The sequence below is a fragment of the Schistocerca gregaria genome, chromosome 1 (genome assembly GCF_023897955.1).
Source record: "Schistocerca gregaria isolate iqSchGreg1 chromosome 1, iqSchGreg1.2, whole genome shotgun sequence".
In the NCBI taxonomy this organism is placed as follows: Eukaryota; Metazoa; Arthropoda; class Insecta; order Orthoptera; family Acrididae; genus Schistocerca; species Schistocerca gregaria.
In genome coordinates this window covers 938,477,864-938,503,548 of record NC_064920.1, presented here as the reverse complement: position 1 = coordinate 938,503,548, position 25,685 = coordinate 938,477,864, and the positions used below count along the sequence as shown (strand labels likewise).

The window sequence follows — 25,685 nt, the reverse complement described above, 5'->3', positions numbered from 1 at the left end:
TCTGCTTAGTGTATTCATCTCTTTGTCTCCCTCTATGATTTTTACCCTCCACACTACCCTCCAATACTAAATTGTGATCCCTTGATGCCTCAGAACATGTCCTACCAACCGATCCCTTCTTCTGGTCAAGTTGTGCCACAAACTTCTCTTCTCCCCAATCCTATTCAGTACTTCCTCATCAGTTATGTGATCTACCCATCTAATCTTCAGCATTCTTCTGTAACACCACATTTCGAAAACTTCTATTCTCTTCTTGTCCAAACTATTTATCGTCCATGTTTCACTTCCATACATGGCTACACTCCATACAAATACTTTCTGAAATGACTTTCTGACACTTAAATTTATACTCGATGTTAACAAATTTCTCTTCTTCAGATACACACATTCCTTGCCATTGCCAGTCTACATTTTATATCTTCTCTACTTCGACCATCATCAGTTATTTTGCTCCCCAAATAGGAAAACTCTTTTACTACTTTAAGTGTCTTGTTTCCTAATCAAATTCCCTCAGCATCACCCGACTTAATTCGACTACATTCCATTATCCTCGTTTTGCTTTTGTTGATGGTCATCTTATACCCTCCTTTCAAGACACTATCCACACTGCTCTTCCATGTCCTTTGCTGTCTCTGACAGAATTATGATGTCATCGGCGAACCTCAAAGTTTTTATTTCTTCTCCATGGACTTTCATACCTACTCCGAATTTTTCTTTTGTTTCCTTCACTGCTTGCTCAATATACAGATTGAATAACACCGGGGAGAGGCTACAACCCTGTCTCACTCCTTTCCCAACCACTGCTTCTCTTTCATGTCCCTCGACTCTTATAAATGCCATCTAGTTTCTGTACAAATTGTAAATAGCCTTTCGCTCCTTGTATTTTACCCCTGCCACCTTAAGAATTTGAAAGAGAGTATTCCAGTCAACATTGTCAAAAGCTTTCTCTAAGTCTACATATGCTAGAAACGTAGGTTTGCCTTTCCTTAATCTTTCTTCTAAGATAAGTTGTAAGGTCAGTATTCCCTCAAGTGTTCCAGTATTTCTATGGAATCCAAACTGATCTTCCCCGAGGTCAGTTTCTACTAGTTTTTCCATTCGTCTGTAAAGATTTCGTGTTAATATTTTGCAGCTGTGGCTTATTAAACTGATTGTTTGGTAATTTTTACATCTGTCAACACCTGCTTTCTTTGGGATTGGAATTATTATATTCTTCTTGAAGTCTGAGGGTATTTCGCCCGTTTCATACATCTTGCTCACCAGATGGTAGAGTTTTGTCAGGACTGGATCTCCCAAGGCCGTCAGTAGTTCCAATGGGATGTTGTCTACTGCGGGGGTCTTGTTTCAACTCAGGTCCTTCAGTGCTCTGTCAAACTCTTCACGCAGTATTGCATCTCCCATTTCATCCTCATCTACATCCTCTTCCATTTTCATAATATTGTCCTCAAGTACATCGTCCTTGTATAGATCCTCTATATACTCCTTCCACCATTCTGCTTTCCCTTCTTTGCTTAGGACTGGGTTTCCATTTGAGCTCTTAATGTTCATACAAGTGGTTTTCTTATGTCCAAAGGTCTCTTTAATTTTCCTTCAGGCAGTATCTATCTTACCCCCAGTGAGATAAGCCTCTACATCCTTACATTTGTCCTCAAGCCATGCCTGCTTAGCCATTTTGCACTTCCTGTCGATCTCATTTTTGAGACGTTTGTATTCCTTTTTGTCTGCTTTATTTACTGCATTCTTATATTTTCTCCTTTCATCAATTAAATTCAATATTTCTTCTGTTACCCAAGGATTTCTACTAGCTCTCGTCTTTTTACCTACTTGATCTTCTGCTGCCTTCACTACTTCATCCCTCAAAGCTACCCATTCTTCTTCTACTGTATTTCTTTCCCCCATTCCCATCAATTGTTCCCTTATGCTCTCCCTGAAACTCTGTGCAACCTCTGGTTCTTTCAGGGATCAAAAGGCTACTTACAATTTGTACACAAACCAGATGGCAGGTATAAGAGTCGAGTTACATGAAAGGGAAGCAGTGGTTGGGAAGGGAGTGAGACAGGGTTGTAGCCTGTCCCTGATGTTATTCAATCTGTATATTGAGCAAGCAGTAAAGGAAACAAAAGAAAAATTTGGAGTAGGTATTAAAATCCATAGAGAAGAAATGAAAACGTTGAGGTTTCCCAATGACATTGTAATTCTATCAGAGACAGCAAAGGACTTGGAAGAGCAGTTGAACGGAATGGACAGTGTCTTAAAAGAGGATATGAGATGAACATCAACAAAATCAAAATGAAGATAATGGAATGTAGTTGAATTAAGTCTGGTGATGTTGAGGGAATTAGATTAGGAAATGAGACACATAAAGTAGTAAAGGAGTTTTGCTATTTGGGGAGCAAAATAACTGATGGTGGTCAAAGTAGAGAAGATATAAAATGTAGACTGGCAATGGCAAGGAAAGTGTTTCTGGAGAAGAGAAATTTGTTTACATAGAGTATAGATTTAAGTGTCAGGAATTCGTTTCTGAAAGTATTTGTATGGAGTGTAGCCATGTATGGAAGTGAAACATGGACGATAAATAGTTTGGACAAGAAGAGAATAGAAGCTTTCGAAATGTGGTGCTACAGAAGAGTGCTGAAGATTCGATGGGTAGGTATTGAATAGAATTGGGGAGAAGAGGAGTTTGTGGCACAACTTGACAAGAAGAAGGGACCGGTTGGTAGGATATGTTCTGAGGCATCAAGGGATCACAAATTTAGCATTGGAGGGCTGCTTGGAGGGTAAAAATTGTAGAGAGAGACCAAGAGATGAATACACTATGCAGACTCAGAAGGATGTAGGTTGCAGTAAGTACTGGGGGATGAAGAAGCTTGCACAGGATAGAGTAGCATGGAGACCTACATCAAACCAGTCTCAGGACTGAAGACAACGGCAACAACAACAACAACAACAACAACAACAACAACAACAACAATGTGAAGGCTAATTTCAGGTGTTACTGTCATTGTTTTGATAGTTTTCGCTACTGGATAGACTGATTTGTGAGGGAGGTTTGTGTATATAATATATTACTGCTACGCCCCCAACAATTAGTTCTGCCATAGATACTTAGTGCTATTGTGCAAAGTCACATTGGGTCTCTAATTTAAAAGCAGAAAACTGTTAAACTGTACATAAGATAAACTCTATGCTTCATTATGTATTTTTGTGCAAAAAACTCATGTTTGTTTATGAAAAATTACTTGCATGTATACTTCACCATTTGTTTCCAAAAAATATGAAAGCATTTTCTTATATGAAAGGATATGTAACTCATGCCAAAGTATTAGACACTGTTTTACATTGGTAAGTTAAGACGTTTCAATAATGTACATGTTACCACCACAATACAAAATAAGAGTTCTGTAATTTAAGGTTGGTAAATACAGCCTTGTGTCTTCAAATGTAGGTTTGCATGCTATGGATGAAGATTCAAACTCCTTAGAAAAGAATTCTACATAAGATGATTACAAACTACAAGGAGAATATCATACAAGATGGTTTTTGTTTTCCATTGTGCAAACACAAAAATTCAAACAACTGGCATGTAAACGCACCACAAGCCATGCACCTACTGCTATGGGCTTTTGTTGTGTAGACCATGTTTGAGCAAAAGTGCCTGGCAGAGGGTTCATCGTACCACCTTCACAAATCTCTGTTATTCCAATCTTGCACAGTGTGCGGAAAGAATGAACACCTATCTATATCCTTCCGTATGAGCTCTGATTTCCCTTATTTTATCATTGTGATCATTTCTCCCTATGTAGGTTGGCGTTTTCGCATTCACAGGACAAAGTTGGTGATTGAAATTTTGTGAGAAGTGTCAGTCGCAGTGAAAAACGCCTTTCTTTTAGTGATGTCCAGCCCAAACGCTGTATCATTTCAGTGACACACTCTCCCATATTTCGTGAAAATACAAAACATGTTGCCCTTCTTTGAACTTTTTCAGTGTACTCTGTCAGCCCTGTCTGGTAAGGATCCCACGCTGTGTAGCAGTATTCTGAAAGAGAATGGACAAGTGTAGTATAGGCAGTCTCCTTAGTAGATCTGTTACATTTTTCTAAGTGTCCTGCTAATAAAATGCAGGGTTTGGGTAGCCTTCTCCACAACATTTTCTATGTGTTCCTTTCAATTTAAGTTGCTTGTAATTGTAATTTGTTGGTATTTAGTTGAATTGACGTCATTTAGATTTGACTGATTTATCATGTAATGAAAGTTTAACGGATTCCTTGTAGCACTCATGTGGATGACCTCTTACTATTAGTTACTTAGGGTCAACTGCCAATTTTCCCTCCATAGTGTGTTTTGTGCTTCTGGTGACTATTAGTCGATAAATGACTGCCTCATCTGTGAACAACCTAAGACGTCTGCTCAGATTGTCTCCCAAATTGTTTATATAGGTAAGAAACAGCAGAGGGCTTGTAAGACTACCTCAGGGAAATGGAGAAATCCGTTCTGTTTTACTCGATGACTTTCCATCAGTTCCTACAAACTGTGACCTCTCTGACAGGAAGGCACAAATTTAGTCACATAACTGAAATGATATTCTATAAGCACGCAGTTTCACTATCAGCCACTTATGTGGTACAGTGTCAAAAACCTTCTGGAAATCCAGAAATATGGAATCGATCTGCATACGAATAAAGAGCTAGTTGTGTTTCACAAGAACGATGTTTTCTAAACCCATGTTGACTCTGTGTCAATAGACCGTTTTCTTTGCGATAATTCATAATGTTCAAACACAATATATAAGGGTTGAAACTTTTAATAGTGGCAACTATTTATTTACAGCTCGCACAAAATAGATACGTGTTTAAAAGTTTTACTGATCTTCAAATTAGTCATCAGCGTTGTGTATAACCCATTTCCAGTGATGTGGAAGTCGTAGGATACTCTTAGCAGCCCAGTTGTGTTGACAGTTTGAGCGGCACGGTCTATTGCCCAACGAATTTGTAGCAGTTCTGAAGCAAATGCCGTGAAGTGGGTATAATTTATGTTTTTTTGCCTCCCCCCCCCCCCCCTCCCACCCTTTTAGTTTAGAAATTGCTGGCAATGGATTATACACAATGCTGCTGACTACTTTGAAGGTCAGTAAAATTTTGAAACATGTATATATTTTGTACAATCTGTAAATAAATAGTTAACACTATTAAAGTTCCAAGCCTCGTATGTTCCAGAATCCTGCTGCATTTTGATGTTAATGATATGGGCCTGCTGATTTGTTGTTTTTTTTATTTAACACAGTTTAATTGAAATGCCATTTCAACATATCTCTAGTGTAGCCACGAGTGGAATAAACCTCTCATTTCCTCATTGTGATACAACATTCCCTGACTACTGGCTGACTAGTACCAAAAGAGTGACTTGCAGAGTTATGGAATGATAAATTTGGAACAACATATAGCCAGACAGTTGATTTTTGTGAGTTCGTGAGCTAGGGGTAGTGCACTAGATGCTATGCCCTGAATAAGTTTCATGATTATTAATAAGTGTTTTATTTATTGCAGGAGTACTGATGTCCAGAATTTGTGGAAGAATGCTCCAGAAAGTGTTCAATATATTTTTCTTATATTTGAAGAAAGTGACTCATACATTGGATCTGAAGTAATTCTGGATCTTCACTTTGTCAAAGGAATACAAATACGAAATGTTTTGAACCAGAATGAAGCACTTGCAAAGTTGTTAGGCATTTCATCATATCCTAGTATGATAGTTTTGGAAAGAAACAGTACTCCAGAACATCTTAGAGTTGTTGATAAGACAAGAGAAGAATTTCGAAAGGCTATTGAAATATTCTTGAGAAATAAAGGTATTGAATTTTCTGTAAATGAACAAACCAGTTCAAAAGAAAATAAGGACAGTGTTTTGAACTATGTTCAGAATGTGAAAGAGAATGGAAAGAAACAGCCATCACATGATGTAGTTTTTCAAGCTGATTTAGAATTAGCAGTTCAGTATTCACTTAAACATGAGATACCATTGAAAAACGTAATTTCTGGTAAAATGCTTGATGCCCTTAGAAACTATCTTAGTGTTTTGGCTAAGTACTTCCCAACTGAATCAGAGGGTAAAGCTTATTTAAGAGCATTGCAAGGTAAAGCGTTGGCCAATGTTTCTCAGTTGAAAGGTAGTGATTTCCTTGCTTATGTTAAAAAGCTTGAGCAGGGTATGAAATACTCATCCTTTATCAGTAACAGAGATTGGGTTGGTTGTAAGGGAAGTTCTCCTATTTATCGTGGCTATCCTTGTGGTCTTTGGACTTTATTCCATACTCTTACTGTCAACTCTGTCTTACAAAATGGAACAGATAAAAATTTTAAAAGTCTGGAGGTACTTGATGCTATGTTAGGGTACGTTACACATTTCTTTGGTTGCCATGACTGTTCATTGCATTTTCAAGAAATGGCAGCAGAATCTATGCACTCTGATGTGCTAAAACCAGAGGATAGTATAATGTGGTTATGGAAGGCTCACAACAAAGTAAACAAACGTTTGGCAGGAGATACGACTGAAGATCCAAAACATCCGAAAATTCAGTTTCCTTCTAGAGAGAACTGTCCAGTTTGCAGATATCGTGATGGTAGTTGGGATTATAATGAAGTTCTAAAATATGTAAAATTGGTGTACCATAGAGAGAATATAAAAACCATTCTTGTAGAAGACAGAATTAATCAACATTCAGGTAGTAACAATTTTGAAGTTTCAGAGCTTCACAGTAATAGTTTTTCAAGTCTAAAAAATGCAAGTAATCAACGTCTTGGGTGGAATTTTAATATATTTGATGTGAGTCTTTGTGTTATTCTGTATCTTGTTTCAGCATGGATTCTGCTTCTAGTTTTCTTGAAGTTTATTGTAAGAAAAAAATATAAGAAGAAGTACTACGTGCATGACTTGCTTGGAAAAGTATAAGAACAATGATACAGCTGTAAACAATCCATTGTTCCTGAAACAGTATTTCTTCTATTTCAGTTGTCTAATTTTTGATCGAGAGATAATGTGTAAAAGGTTTTTGGAGTGGTGGGTAATGCAGTCATAACTGTTTCCTTTTAATTTGTAATTTAGTAACCATATGTTTTATGGAATATTTGTACATGAAATGTTGATATTTTGGTTTTGTTATTATTATTGTTTACGGTTTTTTTTAAAGGCATACAGTGGTTATCTATGTGGAAAAGTACTTGTTTCAAACCAGAATATTTCTTTGAATAACCCAAGTAGATAATTTTAAAATGAAATGTTTCAATCACTCTCATCTAGAGGAATTCAACAATAGTGAAAATTCTTTTCTGTAATGTTCCACCTTTTCATATAAAGGTATACATTTTCTCATAATCCGAAAATATATAATTAAGTAGAATGTAGTACACGGTTTTTGGAACTTTTATTGCCATTTTGTTGCACTTTTCATCCTTATGTTGATGATTCAATTGCCAGAAGGTATTCCAACAGGTACAGATTTTTTGTTTAAGAATGTGCATGCTGTACCACACAATCCTCTCATTGCTAGTTTTTAATTTAGTCTCATTGCCATATTTATTTTTTCTGTCTAAGCATACCCTGGTTTCTTTTACCACACAAAAGACTGAAATTAGTCCAATTTAGAATTGGTACATGTTGGGATCGGTAAGAATATCACAATATTGAATTTTCTGTGAGTGTACAAGGTATTGAAGAGCACCAGAAAGATACAATAATGATGACAGTGGATCAGGTGCAAATTCAGTTGAGAAAGATTGTTAAAATACACAGAGGCAGAAAGGCATTATTTGTACAGTATTATTGCCCTGTCTTCATTATAATTCGGAGAGTACTTGAAATTTTATATTTCCCTATATTTAAAATTAAGGTAAATGATATTCAAACAGATCACAAGTGACCGCACTTGTAGACATATATTGTTCCAGTACTAAGACGGTTTTTCACTAGCCACACATAGTACACAGACGTAATTTGCTATCGTGTTATCAACACAACAAATACTGAAGTGAAACTACCCTCTCTTGCACATGTTTAGGTAGAATAAATGGTTGTTAACTTTAATACACCAAAATAAGTTTTATAAAAAGTTTTTGTGTTCAGTTATTTAACAGAACTTGTAAATTTAACTTTATTTTACTCATACCACCCCTTTATCACCATACAACATTCCCAAATGGACAATTTATTTTAATTACATTTACTTTTATCCACTCAGGACATATTCAGGTGTTCTCCCTGTGATCCACAAACTTCAACCTTACTTGCAGTCATCAGATAAAGAGGCATTCTACATTTTCTGAGAACATTACAGGCTTGCCAATCCCCTCTTACTATGTCTATTGTCCTCTGTGAGCTACTGCCTACTTCACTGTCAGCCCATTGTGAGCCAATGTAAAAGACATAAAAAGGAAAAAATGTTCCCTCATTGAAAATAAATCTAAATTGCTTAACAGCATGCATTGTGATTGAATTTTTGCTGTAAAAAAGTTGTTGCAATACCTACTTCACTCTCAAACAGGAGTCTTGCATATATTTCCTGTATCTCCCAGTTGATGTGAACATGACCTATTTTTTGTTGACAGTTTGAAGTAGCAATAAAATTTGACTTTTGAAAAGCCTGACTATCTTGCTGTGTCTTTATTATTCATAAAATTTTTATGCAATATATCGTGAAGCAACAAAGATTTGGAAAATATGGAAACTTGAGAAATTAAATTATGCATGTGACTACTCACTAAATTCTCACACAAATAGTAACAAAATGTAGTGAATGAAATAATAAGTGTGGTGTATAGTAGCCCGCAATTTGTTAACAGTACTTTTGGCATATTTCAGAAATCCATTTATGTTGCACTGTAAGTAAAATTTCTTGAACATTTAACACTTTTCTTGTTTATTTATGAGAAATTAATTACAAACACTAACTAGTGTCACAGTATACGTATTGCTTAAGGTAATTGCCCATATTCATTCATGTAGATTGTGCCTATTCTGTCTGTCTTACTCATTTGGTTTGTCTGCAGCCATTTTAGGCATAAGCAGATCTTTTGATATGTGTGAAATTACTATTTACTGATCTGCACTGGAGACTCTTAAAGAGCCCTAGCATATGTGTACATCACTTATCTCTTCACTCCCTACATTAATTCTTTTCAGTCTCAGTCTAAATAAACTGTGATTAGAATCTTAAATTTACTTAATTGTCTAAACAAATCTTTTAAAAGTGTATTTTCGTTCTCTAAAAAATTCATAATTTAAGCTGCTGTTTTGATTTGGTTCTTTTCTTTGGCTATTTGAGTTAATTTTATGTCAAATTGAAAATGTCCTCCCATGCTTTTAGTAATGATTGGCTTTTTATCTCTGTTAATAATTATGATAGGAATTTCTGAAAAATGCTACTGCCTCAACTATGTTCCAGACTATTGGAATCCAAATTTTCATAATAATATTTAAGTGATTTTTTCTTTATTGCAGAACTTAAATTGAGATTATCAACATTTCATGTACAGTGACACTATTAATGAGTTGTCCTTGGATTATGTATTAATATTACATTATTTACACACAAATTTTTTTGTCAAATTAGTAAAGTAAATATCTTGTTTTTGCTTCTGAAAAATATGGCCCATGGTGTTATTTAATATACTCCAATATGTTGTTGGATCTTTTAATGGAATTTAAAATTAATTAAGCCCTTTGTACTTTATGATTATTCATATCTTATTAACTGTGATACATAACAGTGCCTTTTACAGGAACCTTTCTTTCCCAACTATCAAACATCACAGTTTGAATTAATATTAATTATTTTAAGTACCAAAGATGAACAACAAACATTTTATTATGAGACTGAAGAATTTCACGATTGCATAAGGTCACATTTCTGTAATATGTACATGTTCAAGAAATGTTTGATACATTTGTTAAATGACAAAGCTGGTAGACTGGATATTACAAAAAATGTAACTTTTGTATCAAATAATAAGAATTTTACAATATTTATAGAAAAAGAGAACATTTAGTGTTTGTAAGAAAGTGTGCAATTTTAGTCACTACTTAAACATTCATTAATTTTGTCTGAAAATAAGATTTACATGGATTAAGAAAGGAAATTAAATTAATACGTGTAAAAGCTGTGCAGTAAATGATGAGTTGCTTAATGTTTACCAGCAAAATATATTATGTAACTTTCAATTTATATGTTTGTGTAATATAAAATAAGAGAGAAGAAAATGTTGGGGAAACTACAAGAATTGTGACTACATTCAGACAAAAGCATGAAAACAAGAAATGGTTAATGACAATGTAGAATGTCTCATGATTGTAGCATATATTGCGTGCTCCAGTTGTATCAACATAAAGAAGGAAGTTAATACATCTCTTGTAACTGAAATTATTTTAAAATTTGGAAATGAAATTCTATTTTCTAATAGTTGGCCTGAGATGAATGAGACAATGCTACTTTGCCCAAGGAGAAATCTGTTTACAATAAATAGAAAAGAAACAAAACCTATGCCTGAGAAATCACAAAATGGCAGAGGCTTATATGCCACTGTAAGTCCGTATTCTTTGACATGTTTTGCCAGAGCATTCTTATCCTTCTCTCCTTTTGCATCTTTTATTTGTCTCTTTCTGTTTGCACACCTCATATGCAGTTTTTGAATTTTCCCATGCCCTTGTTCTGAATGTTTCCTGCCGATAGTATAAATGGCAATTTTCTTGATTAGTTTGTAGTGTTAAACATTCTATCACACAGTGCACACTTACATGCTGTAGTCATTGTTCCTGTTCTTTTTATTTCTTTCTTGATTTGTAACTGTAAAAATGCAAATCTAAACTGTCTTGTTATTGTTATGCTTTTTGTATTTCTTGATATCTGTTGTTATTTTTGAGAGTGTTATCATTTTGCTATCAACAAGTCTACATTGCATTTGGTGTGATACTTGAAGTTTCTTCTGATGCATCTGTGAGTACACTGACAAAAGAAAGTATTTTTAAAACAGAAAATCATGTTAAAACATACAGTATTAATTCAAAAAATAGTGGTGTGTGTTAGATATGAACTGAATTATAAATAATGAATTGTGTCAAATGATGATCTTGTGTGAATGGTGTGCTTGGAAAAGAAAATAGAATGAACTTGTAAAAACATAAAAAGCTATTATGTTTATTAGTATTTGTACATATATTTAATCCTCTAGTATTTAAAATTTCTAGCCTAGCTCAGCAAAGGGTTTCATCATAAAGCTAGCAAGTTTTCATTCTCTTTTATGTGTGCCTGTTGACGACTCACTGCTTCTGCTGTTCAGCGATTGGTGTCAGTTACTCCTATATTATTTACATTCTACGAGAACTTTACTTTCTACATTAAAAAAGTGCTTTGAGTAGAAACAGAATGTGTGGTTGGCACAAATTCTGTTCTTAGCCATAGCTTATAGAAATCTTCGAGGAAATCACATGTTTAACAGATTACTACCTGATTATGTGGGTTTGCTCAGGTACCTATTTATTCTAATCTTGTGTCTGTCAGGAAATGGTATGGAATCCATCTATAGTGCAAAGACAAATGTCTTTTATTTACATTCTCTTATCTCCACAGTATTTTTTTGTTTAGGAATAGAAGTTAAATTCAGATTAACAGTGAACAAACTCCATTTTACGATACAACCTATTGTAAAACATGTTCTTTTTCAGTGCAATATTGGACATCTTCCCCTCAGAAACATTGTCAATTTTTTTCAGAGTTACAATGGACCGTGTCTCCAATAGTGTTGTGTAATGACACATGTTCATTGTGTATCTTTATGATTTAAATGTTTTGTAAATAAACAGTGAAACTTTTGAGTTTCAGTAGTTTGAAGAAGTGGGGAAAGACAAAAGACCAACAGTATCTTGTATTGGCAAGCATTTAAGAGAGAATGTGAGAAACTTGGAGCATGTAATTACTGTTTCCAGACTCGTGCACTGTTCGAAACCTACATATACATGTACATGGATACTCTGCAAATCATATTTAAGTGCCTGGCAGAGGGTTCATCGAACCTCCTTCACAATTTTGTTATTCCAATCTGGAGTAGCACACGGAAAGAACAAACAGCTATACCTTTATGTACGAGCTCTGATTTCCCTTATTTAAACGTGATGATCATTTCGCCCTGTGTAGGTCGGTGTCAACAAAATATTTTTTCATTCGAAGGAGAAAGTTGGTGATTGGAATTTCGTGAGAAGATTCTGTTGCAACAAAAAATGCCTTTCTTTTAATGATGTCCAGCCCAAATCCTGTACCATTTCTGTGACACTCTCTCCCCTATTTCGTGATAATACAAAACGTGCTGCCTTTCTTTGAACTTTTTCGATGTACTCTGGCAATCCTGTCTGGTAAGGATCCCACACCGCGCAGCAGTATTCTAAAAGAGGACGGACAAGTGTAGTGTAGGCAGTCTCCTTAGTAGATCTATTACATTTTCCAAATGTCCTGCCAATAGATTAGTCTTTGCTTAGCCTTCCCCACAATTAGTGGTAGAAAAGATTAATATACACTCCTGGAAATTGAAATAAGAACATCATGAATTCATTGTCCCAGGAAGGGGAAACTTTATTGACACATTCCTGGGGTCAGATACATCACATGATCACACTGACAGAACCACAGGCACATAGACACAGGCAACAGAGCATGCACAATGTCGGCACTAGTACAGTGTATATCCACCTTTCGCAGCAATGCAGGCTGCTATTATCCCATGGAGACGATCGTAGAGATGCTGGATGTAGTCCTGTGGAACAGCTTGCCATGCCATTTCCACCTGGCGCCTCAGTTGGGCCAGCGTTCGTGCTGGATGTGCAGACCGCGTGAGACGACGCTTCATCCAGTCCCAAACATGCTCAATGGGGGACAGATCCGGAGATCTTGCTGGCCAGGGTAGTTGACTTACACCTTCTAGAGCACGTTGGGTGGCACGGGATACATGCGGACGTGCATTGTCCTGTTGGAACAGCAAGTTCCCTTGCCGGTCTAGGAATGGTAGAACGATGGGTTCGATGATGGTTTGGATGTACCGTGCACTATTCAGTGTCCCCTCGACGATCACCAGAGGTGTACGGCCAGTGTAGGAGATCGCTCCCCACACCATGATGCCGGGTGTTGGCCCTGTGTGCCTCTGTCGTATGCAGTCCTGATTGTGGCGCTCACCTGCACGGCGCCAAACATGCATATGACCATCATTGGCACCAAGGCAGAAGCGACTCTCATCGCTGAAGACGACATGTCTCCATTCGTCCCTCCATTCACGCCTGTCGCGACACCACTGGAGGCGGGCTGCACGATGTTGGGGCGTGAGCGGAAGACGGCCTAACGGTGTGCGGGACCATAGCCCAGCTTCATGGAGACGGTTGCGAATGGTCCTCGCCGATACCCCAGGAGCAACAGTGTCCCTAATTTGCTGGGAAGTGGCGGTGCGGTCCCCTACGGCACTGCGTAGGATCCTACTGTCTTGGCGTGCATCCGTGCGTCGCTGCGGTCCGGTCCCAGGTCGACGGGCACGTGCACCTTCCGCCGACCACTGGCGACAACATCGATGTACTGTGGAGACCTCACGCCCCACGTGTTGAGCAATTCGGCGGTACGTCCACCCGGCCTCCCGCATGCCCACTATACGCCCTCGCTCAAAGTCCGTCAACTGCACATACGGTTCACGTCCACGCTGTGGCGGCATGCTACCAGTGTTAAAGACTGCGATGGAGCTCCGTATGCCACGGCAAACTGGCTGACACTGACGGCGGCGGTGCACAAATGCTGCGCAGCTAGCGCCATTCGACGGCCAACACCACGGTTCCTGGTGTGTCCGCTGTGCCGTGCGTGTGATCATTGCTTGTACAGCCCTCTCGCAGTGTCCGGAGCAAGTATGGTGTGTCTGACACACCGGTGTCAATGTGTTCTTTTTTCCATTTCCAGGAGTGTAGAAGACTATCATAAAAATGGTCAGTAAGTTGTCATATTTTTCATTGTTGATGGGCATTATGAGTGTAAACTAACACATTCGATATTACAGTGAGAGACTGCATTTATAATCCATTGAACAAGCATACAATTAACCATCATCTGTGAATAACTCCAGGGAAGCTGACCGATAACATTGAAAACCACCGATATCTCAACACGTAACAGTTACTGTCATTTTAGGGCCTTATCCAGTTCGTGCCTTGACAATGACAAATGACAGAGTTTACAACATGGTGGGAGAAGGTTAACTTCTCCCTGGACAATTGTTGAACATTATAGTCCGCATAATTGAAAGGATACAAAGTCCTAATCGAAAAGCTTGAGAAGTTCTAATTATTATGTATGCAACTGGTATGTTGACAAATGCATTTTTTAAACCATGAGTCCTTAAAACTAAAAAATATAATTACTTTGTTCCAAAGTCTACATCGTAATACCATCGTCACTTCTATTTGAGTCTGTTTCTGAACAATCTGATTCTAAATTTTTAATGATAGGTTCAAGGCTTATATCCATAATGACTTCCCTGTCAAATTCTTTGTTCTGAAGCTTTTCAGCATGCCGCACAGACTGTGCCTACTATGCAGGTGGGATGTTGTCTGTTATCACATTGTGTAATGCTCATGCACAAGTGATTCACTGTGTGTTATCTTGAATGTATTGTTTTTTCTGCCACATAACCTTAAAACACTTTGCCCAAATTAATTCCATGGGGCTACAATGACAGTGACACATAGGTAAATGCAAAACTGTGTGATCCCATTCACATGCCAGGAAGTCAAGATTGTACATTCTGTCACGTGACTTGTATAAATTAACGAGTTGCAGGAGATGGGTACGAGTCTGGTTTATATGGGGCTTAATATTTTTATTTTTAAGCTGAGGGGAAAAAAATCCGCATTTGTGGTGTTTGTACTCGATGTTTTCTCTGTAACAGTTGAATTATAACTGGGAATGACCAACTTCAAAGCAAGGTACGACAAGAATTGTGAATCTTGTTGCAAAGCTGATAGTATTCATTGCCGAATGGTAATCACTGGTGTTTTTCTTACATGTAAATAAAAGTTTATTCTCAGAAATGAAACCAGAAGAGGAGTCAGTATGCAGAATAATTATCTGAGAACCTATCCCCATGAGAATTTTAAAACCGCCAGTACCATCACTCATTTTCCAGCAGATGTTCTTGGAATGATTCTGATTGACCCAAGTTTCATGAAGGTACGAGGGTCGGTCAAAAAGTAATGCCTCCCATTTTTTTCTACTTAAAAAAATTAAGTTAAGTGAAAAATTTGAATTTGGCACCATTCCTCAAACCTTCTTCTGCAATCCACTGCAGTAGTAACTTTTTGTGTCAACAGGTGGCAGCACAGCAGAAGTTTGTAAGATGGCCGACATCGATGTTCGTTTGAGACAGCGTTGTGTGATTGAATTCTTGAATGCAGAAGGTGAAACGCCCATACGCATTCATGAAAGACTGAAGAAGGTGTATGGTGTTGTGACAGTGGATGTCAGCACTGTTAGACGATGGGTTCGTCGTTGTAAGGAAGCTGAAGGGCAAACACCGTTGACTGACGAAAAGTGGAGCGGCAGGCCGGTGAGTGCAGTGACTCCACACAACATTCAGCAAGTTGATGACATCATTCGTGGTGACCGTCGAGTGACTGCAGATGAAGTGTGTCGCATTATTTCTCTTAGTAAAGGCAGTGTGATCACGATTATTAAACAATTGGGGTACTCAAAAGTTTGTGCACGGTGGGTTCCAAGAATGTTAACCGATCAGAATAAAGAGGCAAGGAAAACAATAGCCTCCCAACACTTGCAGCGCTTCCGTTTGGAGGGAGATGAGTTTCTGAAAAAAATTGTGACCGGGGACGAAACATGGGTGCATTTTTTTGAACCCGAATCAAAGAGGCAGTCAATGGAGTGGCGTCACACAAGCTCGCCGAGGAAGAAAAAATTCAAAACTGTGCGATCGGCAGGGAAAGTTATGGCAACAGTTTTATGGTATACAGAGGGTGTGATTCTGGTTGATTTTTTGGAGCAGAGATGCACAATAAATTCTGTTCAATACGTCACAACCCTCATAAAACTTAATTCACGTCTTCAGCGAGTTCGCCCAACAAAATCAATGGCAGATGTTCTTCTTTTGCATGACAATGCAAGACCACACACCAGTCGTCACACCTCTGACGAGATTGTCAAAATTGGATGGGAAGTTTTGCCTCATCCCCCATACAGCCCTGACCTGGCACAATCAGACTTCCATCTGTTCGGGCCACTAAAAGAAGCTCATCGTGGGATTCATTTTGAAGATGAGGAGGCCGTCAAAAGATCCGTGCGTCAATGGCTTAGGAAGCAGAGCTGTGATTTTTACCGTGCTGGGATACATGCCCTTGTTCAAAGATGGACCAAAACTGTAGAGATGGGCGGAGATTACATTGAAAAATGACAAAATGATCCTCAATGTTGTGGTTTTCAACCTATGTAATTGCATTTAAATTTCCTGACAATTAAACGTAGAAAAAAAAAAGGAGGCATTACTTTTTGACTGACCCTCGTAATACACTGTTGAACTACCTCCTTCTCTCGTATTGTGAATCTTTATATGGGATGTGGTTCTTGTTGCACCTTGTGTCACTTCTGGGAACTAAAAACTCTCTTCTTAACATATCTGGAACCAACATCTTTTAAAATTCTTTACCTTGACAAAGCGCTTACCATTGAAGCCTGCATAACTGTAACGTGTTTTAGTTATGTGGGGCATTTATCATTCAATGGAGCACTTTAGAACATCATTGTTAAAACCACCCATTTGTGTTACAGGTTCCTTGTGATTTCGATGCTTTCCAGGTGACACGAAACCAACTGTTTCTACAGTCCCTACAGCTCTGACACTTTTGTTTACAATTCTCTTTACAGTTCTCTTGCTGACACCACATTGTTCTGGAGTCCGTTCTTGTGTTTTCCAATGTTGACAGTAGGAGACTTGCTTTTAAATTCATGTTTGAAAAAGTTATAAATGCAGTAAATAATCCACCTCACCAGCTTGTGGAGCACTTCACATTTATTGCCATCACCTGACTTTTCTTAAAATTGCATTTTAAACATTTATAAGATATGCATTCACAGCTGTACTGCTGCAAGAAAGAAAAGGAAACAAAAAAATTGATACTAGAATGAATAATTCAGTGTTGCGAAGTACGCCAACAGTGCAGCATGTAGTAACTCTCTGCTAGCTGCTCGGACAGAGAATGAATATTATTGGCTGCTGGTGGCTAGTGGAGGTGGACACGCAGAATGACTGAAAATCGGGCCATCTTCTTACATGATATGTCAGTCATAAAATGATTTACAATAACCTTAGACACAGGTGTAATAGTTACTTTTCTGGTTAAAATCACATCTGCTTCAACACTTTCTGATTGTTTTAACACAGACAAATACATTGTTTTCCAATGTACTCCTCTGCTTTCAGCCTAGTCCTTGCAGTTTGTCATTTGATCAAATTTTATGATATTCTCAGTAAATGCCACCTTTACATTTTGATTGTATTTTTGTGATTTACATGATCAAAGACCTTAAAAATATCTCAAAATATACCAATTAGCAATATTTTTTAGTGGAAGGATTCCAGTGAGTTATTTGCAAATGGGAATATAGCTCTAATTGTGGACAGATCCTTCTGAAATCAACACTGTCTTTTCATGACAATGTAAAAGCTGCTAAGATGCTTCACTGTATGGAACTGTGATACAGTGCCTGAACTGAATCCATTACTCTCATGCACCAGGCTATTCAAAGCTTTCCGACACTTTGTACAATATATTCATCTGTTGTTTGTTGCTAAATTATGTTTGAAACAGTTTTCATAGTTACCTCTTGTATCCTCATGCGGGATTACTTGATGGATGTAGCAATCTACATCACTTCCTCTCCTTGAGTATTCCTGCCCTCTTTCAAATGTGAGAGAGAAATTGTGGGCTATTACATGATAAAATAGTTTAAGATTTTCCGTAAAACAAAATAATTTTTTTTAAAAAAATACAAATAGTCTTATCAATAAGCCTTTTTCAATGGATATAACTTTAGAAAATAAATCTCCCCACCAAAATAAATAACTTCCCTTAGTTGTTGGCAGTGACTTGAAAAATTTGCTGCAATCAGTCCATTCATGTCTGATGATAAAATTCATTGGTCTTCTGCTATTCAGACTGAGTTAGATAACTTTTTCAGTCTCTTCACCCATTTTTATTCTTTCATGTACTATCCAAACCATATTACTAGAAATATTAGACTATCTCATTTTCCTACACAGTTGTTAGGTTCAGCTGTCTATAACATAATTGAAAATAATCTAGTATTTCTCAACATATGTCACAAGCCAATGAATGTTCCATTCCTTATTGTTTTCTTATCTCTTTGTGTACTAAATTACATCCTATATCTAACAACATTTTGGCAATATGTGATTTGTTCCCTTCTCAGCTCTACTTTAACTAATTTGAGGTACTCATACTCATTTTGTGGGGTTTCATACACAAGATCTTAAAACAGTTTTCAAACATTCTTCATTATCTCTTTCTTCCATACCAGCTGGCAACAGGAACATGATTTTATTACATTTTATATATTCTAGATAATTTTTGTCAGTGAAAATTAAAGTTTTATGAGCACAAAAAATTTGAATTTATCATATCCTGGGTTTACTACTACTACTACTACTACTACTACTACTACTACTACTAATAATAATAATAATAATAATGAAGATAACAATTTACAATACAGTCTGATAAAGTATTGACAACTGAAATATTTTAGCTTATATTACAATAAATGTACAGTGGGTCATCTGTTTGATTACTGAATTTTAAGTTGAAGAATTCATTGATGCCAAGAACGGGTGGGCAATTAACCATTCATGCAATCTTTCTTTGAATGTACATTCAGGAAGATCCTGTATAGCATGTGGCAGCTTATTAAATAGTTTGTGCCCTGTGACTTCATAGCTATTTATTGACTTTGGTAATCTGTGGTAAGGTGTGTATATGTGTTTGATGCTTCTTGTATTGTAACAATGTACATTTTCTCTACGTTTCACATCTTGTAGGCTCTTCTTCGTATAGATTAAGACATTGTATATATATTGAGCAAGCAGTATAGGAAACAAAAGAAAAATTCATATTAGGTATTAAAATCCTTGGAGAAGAAATAAAAACTTTGAGGTTCGCCAATGACATTGTAATTCCTTCAGAGACAGCAAAGGACTTGGGAGAGCAGTTGAACGTAATGGACAGTGCCTTGAAAGGAGGATATAAGATGAACATCAACAGAAGCAAAAGGAGGATAATGGAATGTAGTCGAATTAAGTCGGGTGATGCTGACGGAATTAGATTAGGAAATGAGACACTTAAAGTAGCAAAGGAGTTTTGCTATTTGGGGAGCAAAATAACTGATGATGGTCGAAGTAGAGAATATATAAAATGTAGACTGGCAATGGCAAGGAAAGCGTTTCTGAAGAAGAGAAATTTGTTAACATCGAGTATAGATTTAAGTGTCAGGAAGTCGTTTCTGAAAGTATTTGTATGGAGTGTAGCCATGTATGGAAGTGAAACATGGACGATAAACAGTTTGGACAAGAAGAGAATGGAAGCTTTTGAAATGTGGTGCTGCAGAAGAATGCTGAAGATTAGATGGGTAGATCACACAACTAATGAGGAGGTCTTGAATAGAATTGGGGAGAAGAGGAGTTTGTGGCACAACTTGACTAGAAGAAGGGAACGGTTGGTAGGATATGTTCTGAGCCATCAAGGGATCACCAATTTAATATTGGAGGGCAGCATGGAGGGTAAAAATCGTAGAGAGAGACCAAGAGATGAATACACTTAGCAGATTTAGATGGATGTAGGTTGCAGTAGGTACTGGGAGACGATGAAGCTTGCACAGGATAGAGTAGCATGGAGAGCTGCATCAAACCAGCCTACCTACTCCGAATTTTTCTTTTGTTTCCTTTACTGCTTGCTCAATATACAGATTGAATAACATTGGGGAGAGGCTACAACCCTGTCTTACTCCCTTCCCAATCACTGCTTCCCTTTCATGCTCGACTCTTACAACTGCCATCTGCTTTCTGTACAAATTGTAAATAGCCTTTTCCTCCCTGTATTTTACCCCTGCCACCTTTAGAATTTGGAAGAGAGTATTCCAGTCAACATTGTCGTTCAGGAGAATAATGAATTTAATTTGTTGTTTGTTGTTTGTTGGAGGTGGTGGTGGTGGTCTTCAGTCTGGAGATTGTTTTGATGCAGCTCTCCATTCTACTCTATTTTGTGCAAATCCCTCCGACCTCCCAATAACTATTGTAACCTACATCCTTCTGAATCTGTTTACTGTGTTCATCTTTTGGTCAAGCCCCATTTCATCCCTCCTCACCTCCCTCTAATACTACATTGGTGGTCCCTTAATGTCTCGGAATGTGTCCCATCAACCAATGCCTTCTTCTAGTCTGGTAGTGTCCAAATTACTTTTCTCCCAAATTATATTCAGTATCTCCTCATTAGTTACATGGCCTAACCATCTAATCTTAAGCATTCTTGCGTAGCACCACATTTCAAAAGCTTCTGTTCTCTTTCTGTGTAAACTGTTTATCAGCCATGTTTCACTTCCATACATACCTCCACTCCATGCAAATACTATCAGAAAAGCTTCCTGAAACTTAAATCTATATCTGATGTTCAGATTTCTCTTCTTTAGAAACACTTTTCTTGCCAGTCTACATTTTATATCCTTTCTACTTCAGCCATCAGCCCAAATAGCAAAACTCATTTACTACTTTAAGCGTCTCATATCCTATTCTGTTTCCTTCGCCAGCACCTTATTTAATTAAATTACATTCCATTATCCTTGTTTTGCTTTTGTTGGTGTTCATCTTATATCCTCCTTTCAAGACACTGTCCATTCCATTTAACTGCTCTTCCTCATCCCTGCCATCTCTGACAGAATTCTCGTGGTCGCGTTCTCGCTTCTCGAGCACAGGTTGGGTGTTTGTGTTATCCTCATCATTTCATCATCATTCATAGAGGTGAGACTGGACTGAGCGAAAGTTGGAAATTTGTACAGGTGCCGATAACTGCGCAGTTGCGCACCCCACAAGCCAATCATCATCATCGTCATCATCTGACAGAATTACAATGTCATCTCCAAACATCAAAGTATTTATTTATTCTCCCTGAACTTTAATTCCTACTCCAAATTTTTCTTTTGTTTCCTTTAATACTTGTTAATGTACAGATTGAATAACAGTGGCAATAGGCTGCAACCCTGTCTCATTTTATTCTCAGCCACTGCTTTGCTTTCATGCCCCTCAAGATCTTGTAATGCCATCTGATTACTGTAAAAGTTGAAAATAGCAGGGGTGAGAACAGGAAGTAAAAGGCTATTTTCAGAATTTCAAAGACTGTATTCCAGTCAACATAGTCAAAAGCTTTCTCTATGTCCACATATGCTATAAAGTTAGGTTTGCCTTTCCTTAACCTATCTTCTATGATAACTCATAGGGTCAGTATTGTCTAGCGTGTTCCTTCATTTACTGGAATCCAAACTGTCTTCCCCGAGGTCTGCTTCTACCAGTTTTTCCATTCTTCTGCAAAGGATTTGTGTTAGTATCTTGACTTATTAAACTGACAGCTCGGTAATTTTCACAACTGCCAGCAACTGCTTTCTTTGGCATTGGAACTACCACATTCTTCTTGAAATCTGAAGGTATTTCGCCTGTTTTGTATATCATTCACACCAGGTGGAAGAGCTGTGTCATTCAAATAACTTCTGGGAATTCAGCCAGGTAACACTTTCAGCGACCGCCGATATTTCGGCGGGAGAACACCCCACCATTTTCAAGGCAAACTGCAATGGACAGGCGGCGTACTTGCAAATTTAAAACCTCGACCAAAGTCAGAGCTATCGATAGTGAGACTATGAATTCACAGGTGAGATAGCATTGACTCTGTCCCTCTGTTTCTTGACAAGGGAGAGAGCTGGATTCCAAACAGAGTTTAAACAGAAACCTCCATTCCCATTAATGAGGTTGCTCGCTAATTTAATCTCTACTGCCTTCCTAATAACACTGTCCCAATAGCTGGACGTGCATGCCAATATCTCGGTGTTATTTTATAACATGGGGTGACCAGTATCCAAGCAATGTTTGGCAATAGCACATCTATTTGGCAGCTGTAATCATGTGTGCCGTTTATGCTCAGTACATCAGTCCTCCACGGTCCTGATAGTTTGACCAATATATGCCATGCCGTAGCTACAAGGAATACGATATACACCCGCCTTACGCAGTCCAAGATCATCCTTAACGGAACTCAAAAGTGCTCCAATTTTACATGGAGATCTGAAAACACATTTCACGTAGTATTTCCATAAAATACGACCGATCTTGTTGGACGTGTTTCCTATGTAAGGCAAAAAGGCAGCAGACTTGGTGTTGACTCAGAATTATCAGCAATCACCCGATGTACAGTTGGTTGATAGCGCAACGCACGTTCAATCTGTCTGTCACTATAACCATTTTGACGAAATGTAACTTCAAGATGGGACAGCTCAGCTGGCAAAGTCTCAGCATCAGAAATGACATATGCCCTGTTTACCAAGGTACGAAGTATCCCTTCCCGCTGAGCCAGATGGTGACAACTATTAGCCTGTAAGTACAAGTCAGTGTGAGTACGTTTCCTGTAGACTACATGTCCCAAATATCCATCATCCTTCCTCCTAACCAACACGTCAAGAAAGGGAAGGCAACCATCCTCTTCCACCTCCATCGTAAAACCATTGTTCGGGTGGATCGAATTGAGATTTTCTAGAAAGACATTCAAATTCTCCCTACCATGAGGCCGAACAACGAAGGTATCGTCAACGTATCTAAAGAAACAGGCGAGTTTCAAAGGCGCTGACTCCAATGCACATTCCTCAAAGTCTTCCATAAACAAATTTGCGGTCACAGGAGACAACGGACTACCCATCGCAACTCCATCTGTCTGCGTGTAATACTGGTCATATAAGTAAGTGGATGTCAACACATGCCGAAAGAGATTAGTTAATTCAGCATCAAACCCGGCCTCAATTAACCACTATGAATCAGACAGAGGAACACGAGTGAAGAGAGAGACCACATTGAAACTCACTTAAATATCAGAGTCATTCAACCTCAGTCCCTCCAAACGACATAAAAAAATCAGCTGAGTTCCTGATATTAATTTCCACCCTTTTTCATCCAAGAAAGATAAGTGACAATATTGGGGTCATCTTGCAATATTATTCTATATCAGTTCTCGAGAACTACTGCAGAACACAAAAGAAGTTTTAGTTTAACCTAGAATGGAATATAATTACATTAGCTTTATCCATCAATAGATGGAAATGGGGTTGCACTTATAATTTAACATGTTAAGAGAATATTGCAGTGAGCTGCAGTTAAGTTATTAACACTAAACTTTTAATATGTGGTTGAGTTGATATATTAGATACACTGATAATCTAAAATATTGTGCCCACTGCCCACTGTTATGTTGGATGCCATCTAGTGGCACTGTGGGCAAGTGATGCTGTATTTGGGCTGCAAATGGTGAACTCCATTGAGATAAACATCATTGACAAAGGGCAGATTGTTACAGAGCCTGTGAATGAGTGCATCGAAAATAGTGAGGCTGGTTGAAAGTTGATTTGCTACTGTCATGAGCATCTAGGAAAGATGTAGGAGGACAATACTAAATGGTTGGATGTCCATGACTTTCCCAGAACGTGGGGTTCAGAGGCTTGTCTGCTCTGTAAAGTAGTTAACACGGTTATCTGTGGCATCTCTGCTGAAAGAGCACAATGCTGGAGCACACTATTCATCGTACGTCGTTGAACAATCAAGCCGCGCAGCAGACCATTCCTACATGTTCACATGTTGACACAAGTGTCGATGGTCATCTTCACAAATGGGGTCACTGAGGTGAAGAACAGCCCAAAACATACAGCTTGCCACGGACACAGGCTGGTGGGAGCAGTATTATGTTGTGGGAGACGTTCTCCTTTGCTTGCATGGGGCTTGTGGTAGTAATCAAAGATACACTGACAACTGCAGACCACCTGCATCCCTTCACGCTTGATGTCTTCTCCAAAGGTGATGCCATCTTTCAGCAGTATTACTGTCCATATCTCAGAACCAGACCCTTGTGAGAGTGGTTTGAGGAGCATTATAATGAACTCGTGTCTCAGCAACCAAATTCATCTGGTGTAAATTCTATGAAACCCATCTGAGTTGCCACTGCATGCCATCACGATGTATGCAAATTGGTGGACCATTAATTATGTAAATTACATGACCTGTGTGAAGACATCTGATGCCACATACCTACAAACAAATGTTAGATCCTGGTATGCAGAATCAGTAGTGTATTTCATTCCAAAGATGGACAAACATGCTATTAACCAGGTGGTCATAATGTTTTAGCACATAAATGTATATGAGAATGAATTATACACACCTAATAGCAAAGGCATGCAAGAACAGACAAATATGTTAAAAATTTTATTGCCCTGTGTACAGCTTAGCACTTTCTTTATTTGGTAATATACGAGGTGTGATCAAATAGTAATGGCAATTTTTGTTTTTCTTAAGGAATCTTGATTCATCAACATCAACTTTGTCCCTTTCTAAGTAATCCCCCTTCAGACATAATGCACTTGTTACAGCACTTTTTCCAAACTTTAAAGCACTCCGTGAACTTACTTTTCGTTATGGTGTTCAATTCCTTCAGCAATTCTGTTTTTATCTTGTCAATGGTGGCAAAACAATGTCCTTCATGGTTCTCTTCAACACCGGGAACAGAAAGAAGTTACAGGGTGCCATGCCTGGTGTACAGGATGGCTGTGGCAACATAATGGTTTTGTTTTTTGCTAAAAAAAATCACAAACAAGCATTGAGGTGTGAGCAGAAGCATTATCATGATACAGTTTCCTCGAGGGGTTGTGTCACAATTCTGGTCGTTTTCTTTGGGCTGCTTCACACAGACCATGCTGGACTGTGTGTGTGTGTGTGTGTGTGTGTGTGTGTGTGTGTGTGTCCTTAGCATAATTTAGATTAAGTAGTGTGTAAGCCTAGGGACTGATAACCTTAGCAGTTTGGGCCCATGGGAACTTACCACAAATTTCCAATTTCTCCTCCTTTCTCTTCAACCCTTCTGCCAGAAGGAGCCACTGGCTCTGATGGCTCACAATTCCCCATATATTCTCTGTGTATGTTTTTATCTGTCCATGTTTTGAAACACTGATTATTTTCTCTATATTTGGTAATCAATTTTTAGGCACATAATTAAATGAAGTCTCCATTCATCATGACTTCTTAAAGTCACAAGAGATATGAAGACCAGTGAAAAGACTGCAAAACTTACATTCCACACCGACTTTATTAACTAACTCTCTTCATGACTAACCCCCTTACATACATAAAAGCCTGAACAAGTTTTGACAGGGTTTGCAAATGATGTAGCCATAATAATGTATTTCTGTGAAAGTTCTCATTATGAGAATAATATGGTTCTGAATTGTGTTTAATTTCTGTCCACTGCAATGTTATTATTTAGAAGTTTTATAAGTACAACAGTTAAAAATAAGTCATTCT

At 37.9% G+C, this 25,685-nt stretch overlaps 1 protein-coding gene across 1 annotated transcript in view; it reads left to right on the top strand.

Moving 5' to 3' along the window:
- Positions 1 to 11,860, top strand: part of LOC126275338 (sulfhydryl oxidase 1-like) — a 50,705-nt gene extending 38,845 nt beyond the window's left edge. Inside the window, exon 3 of the mRNA XM_049977188.1 lies at positions 5,544 to 11,860. Within this exon, the coding sequence (XP_049833145.1) occupies positions 5,544 to 6,945 (1,402 nt within the window). The 3' untranslated portion in view covers positions 6,946 to 11,860. The remainder of the gene's footprint in view (positions 1 to 5,543) is intronic.
- The last annotated feature ends 13,825 nt before the right edge of the window (positions 11,861 to 25,685 follow it).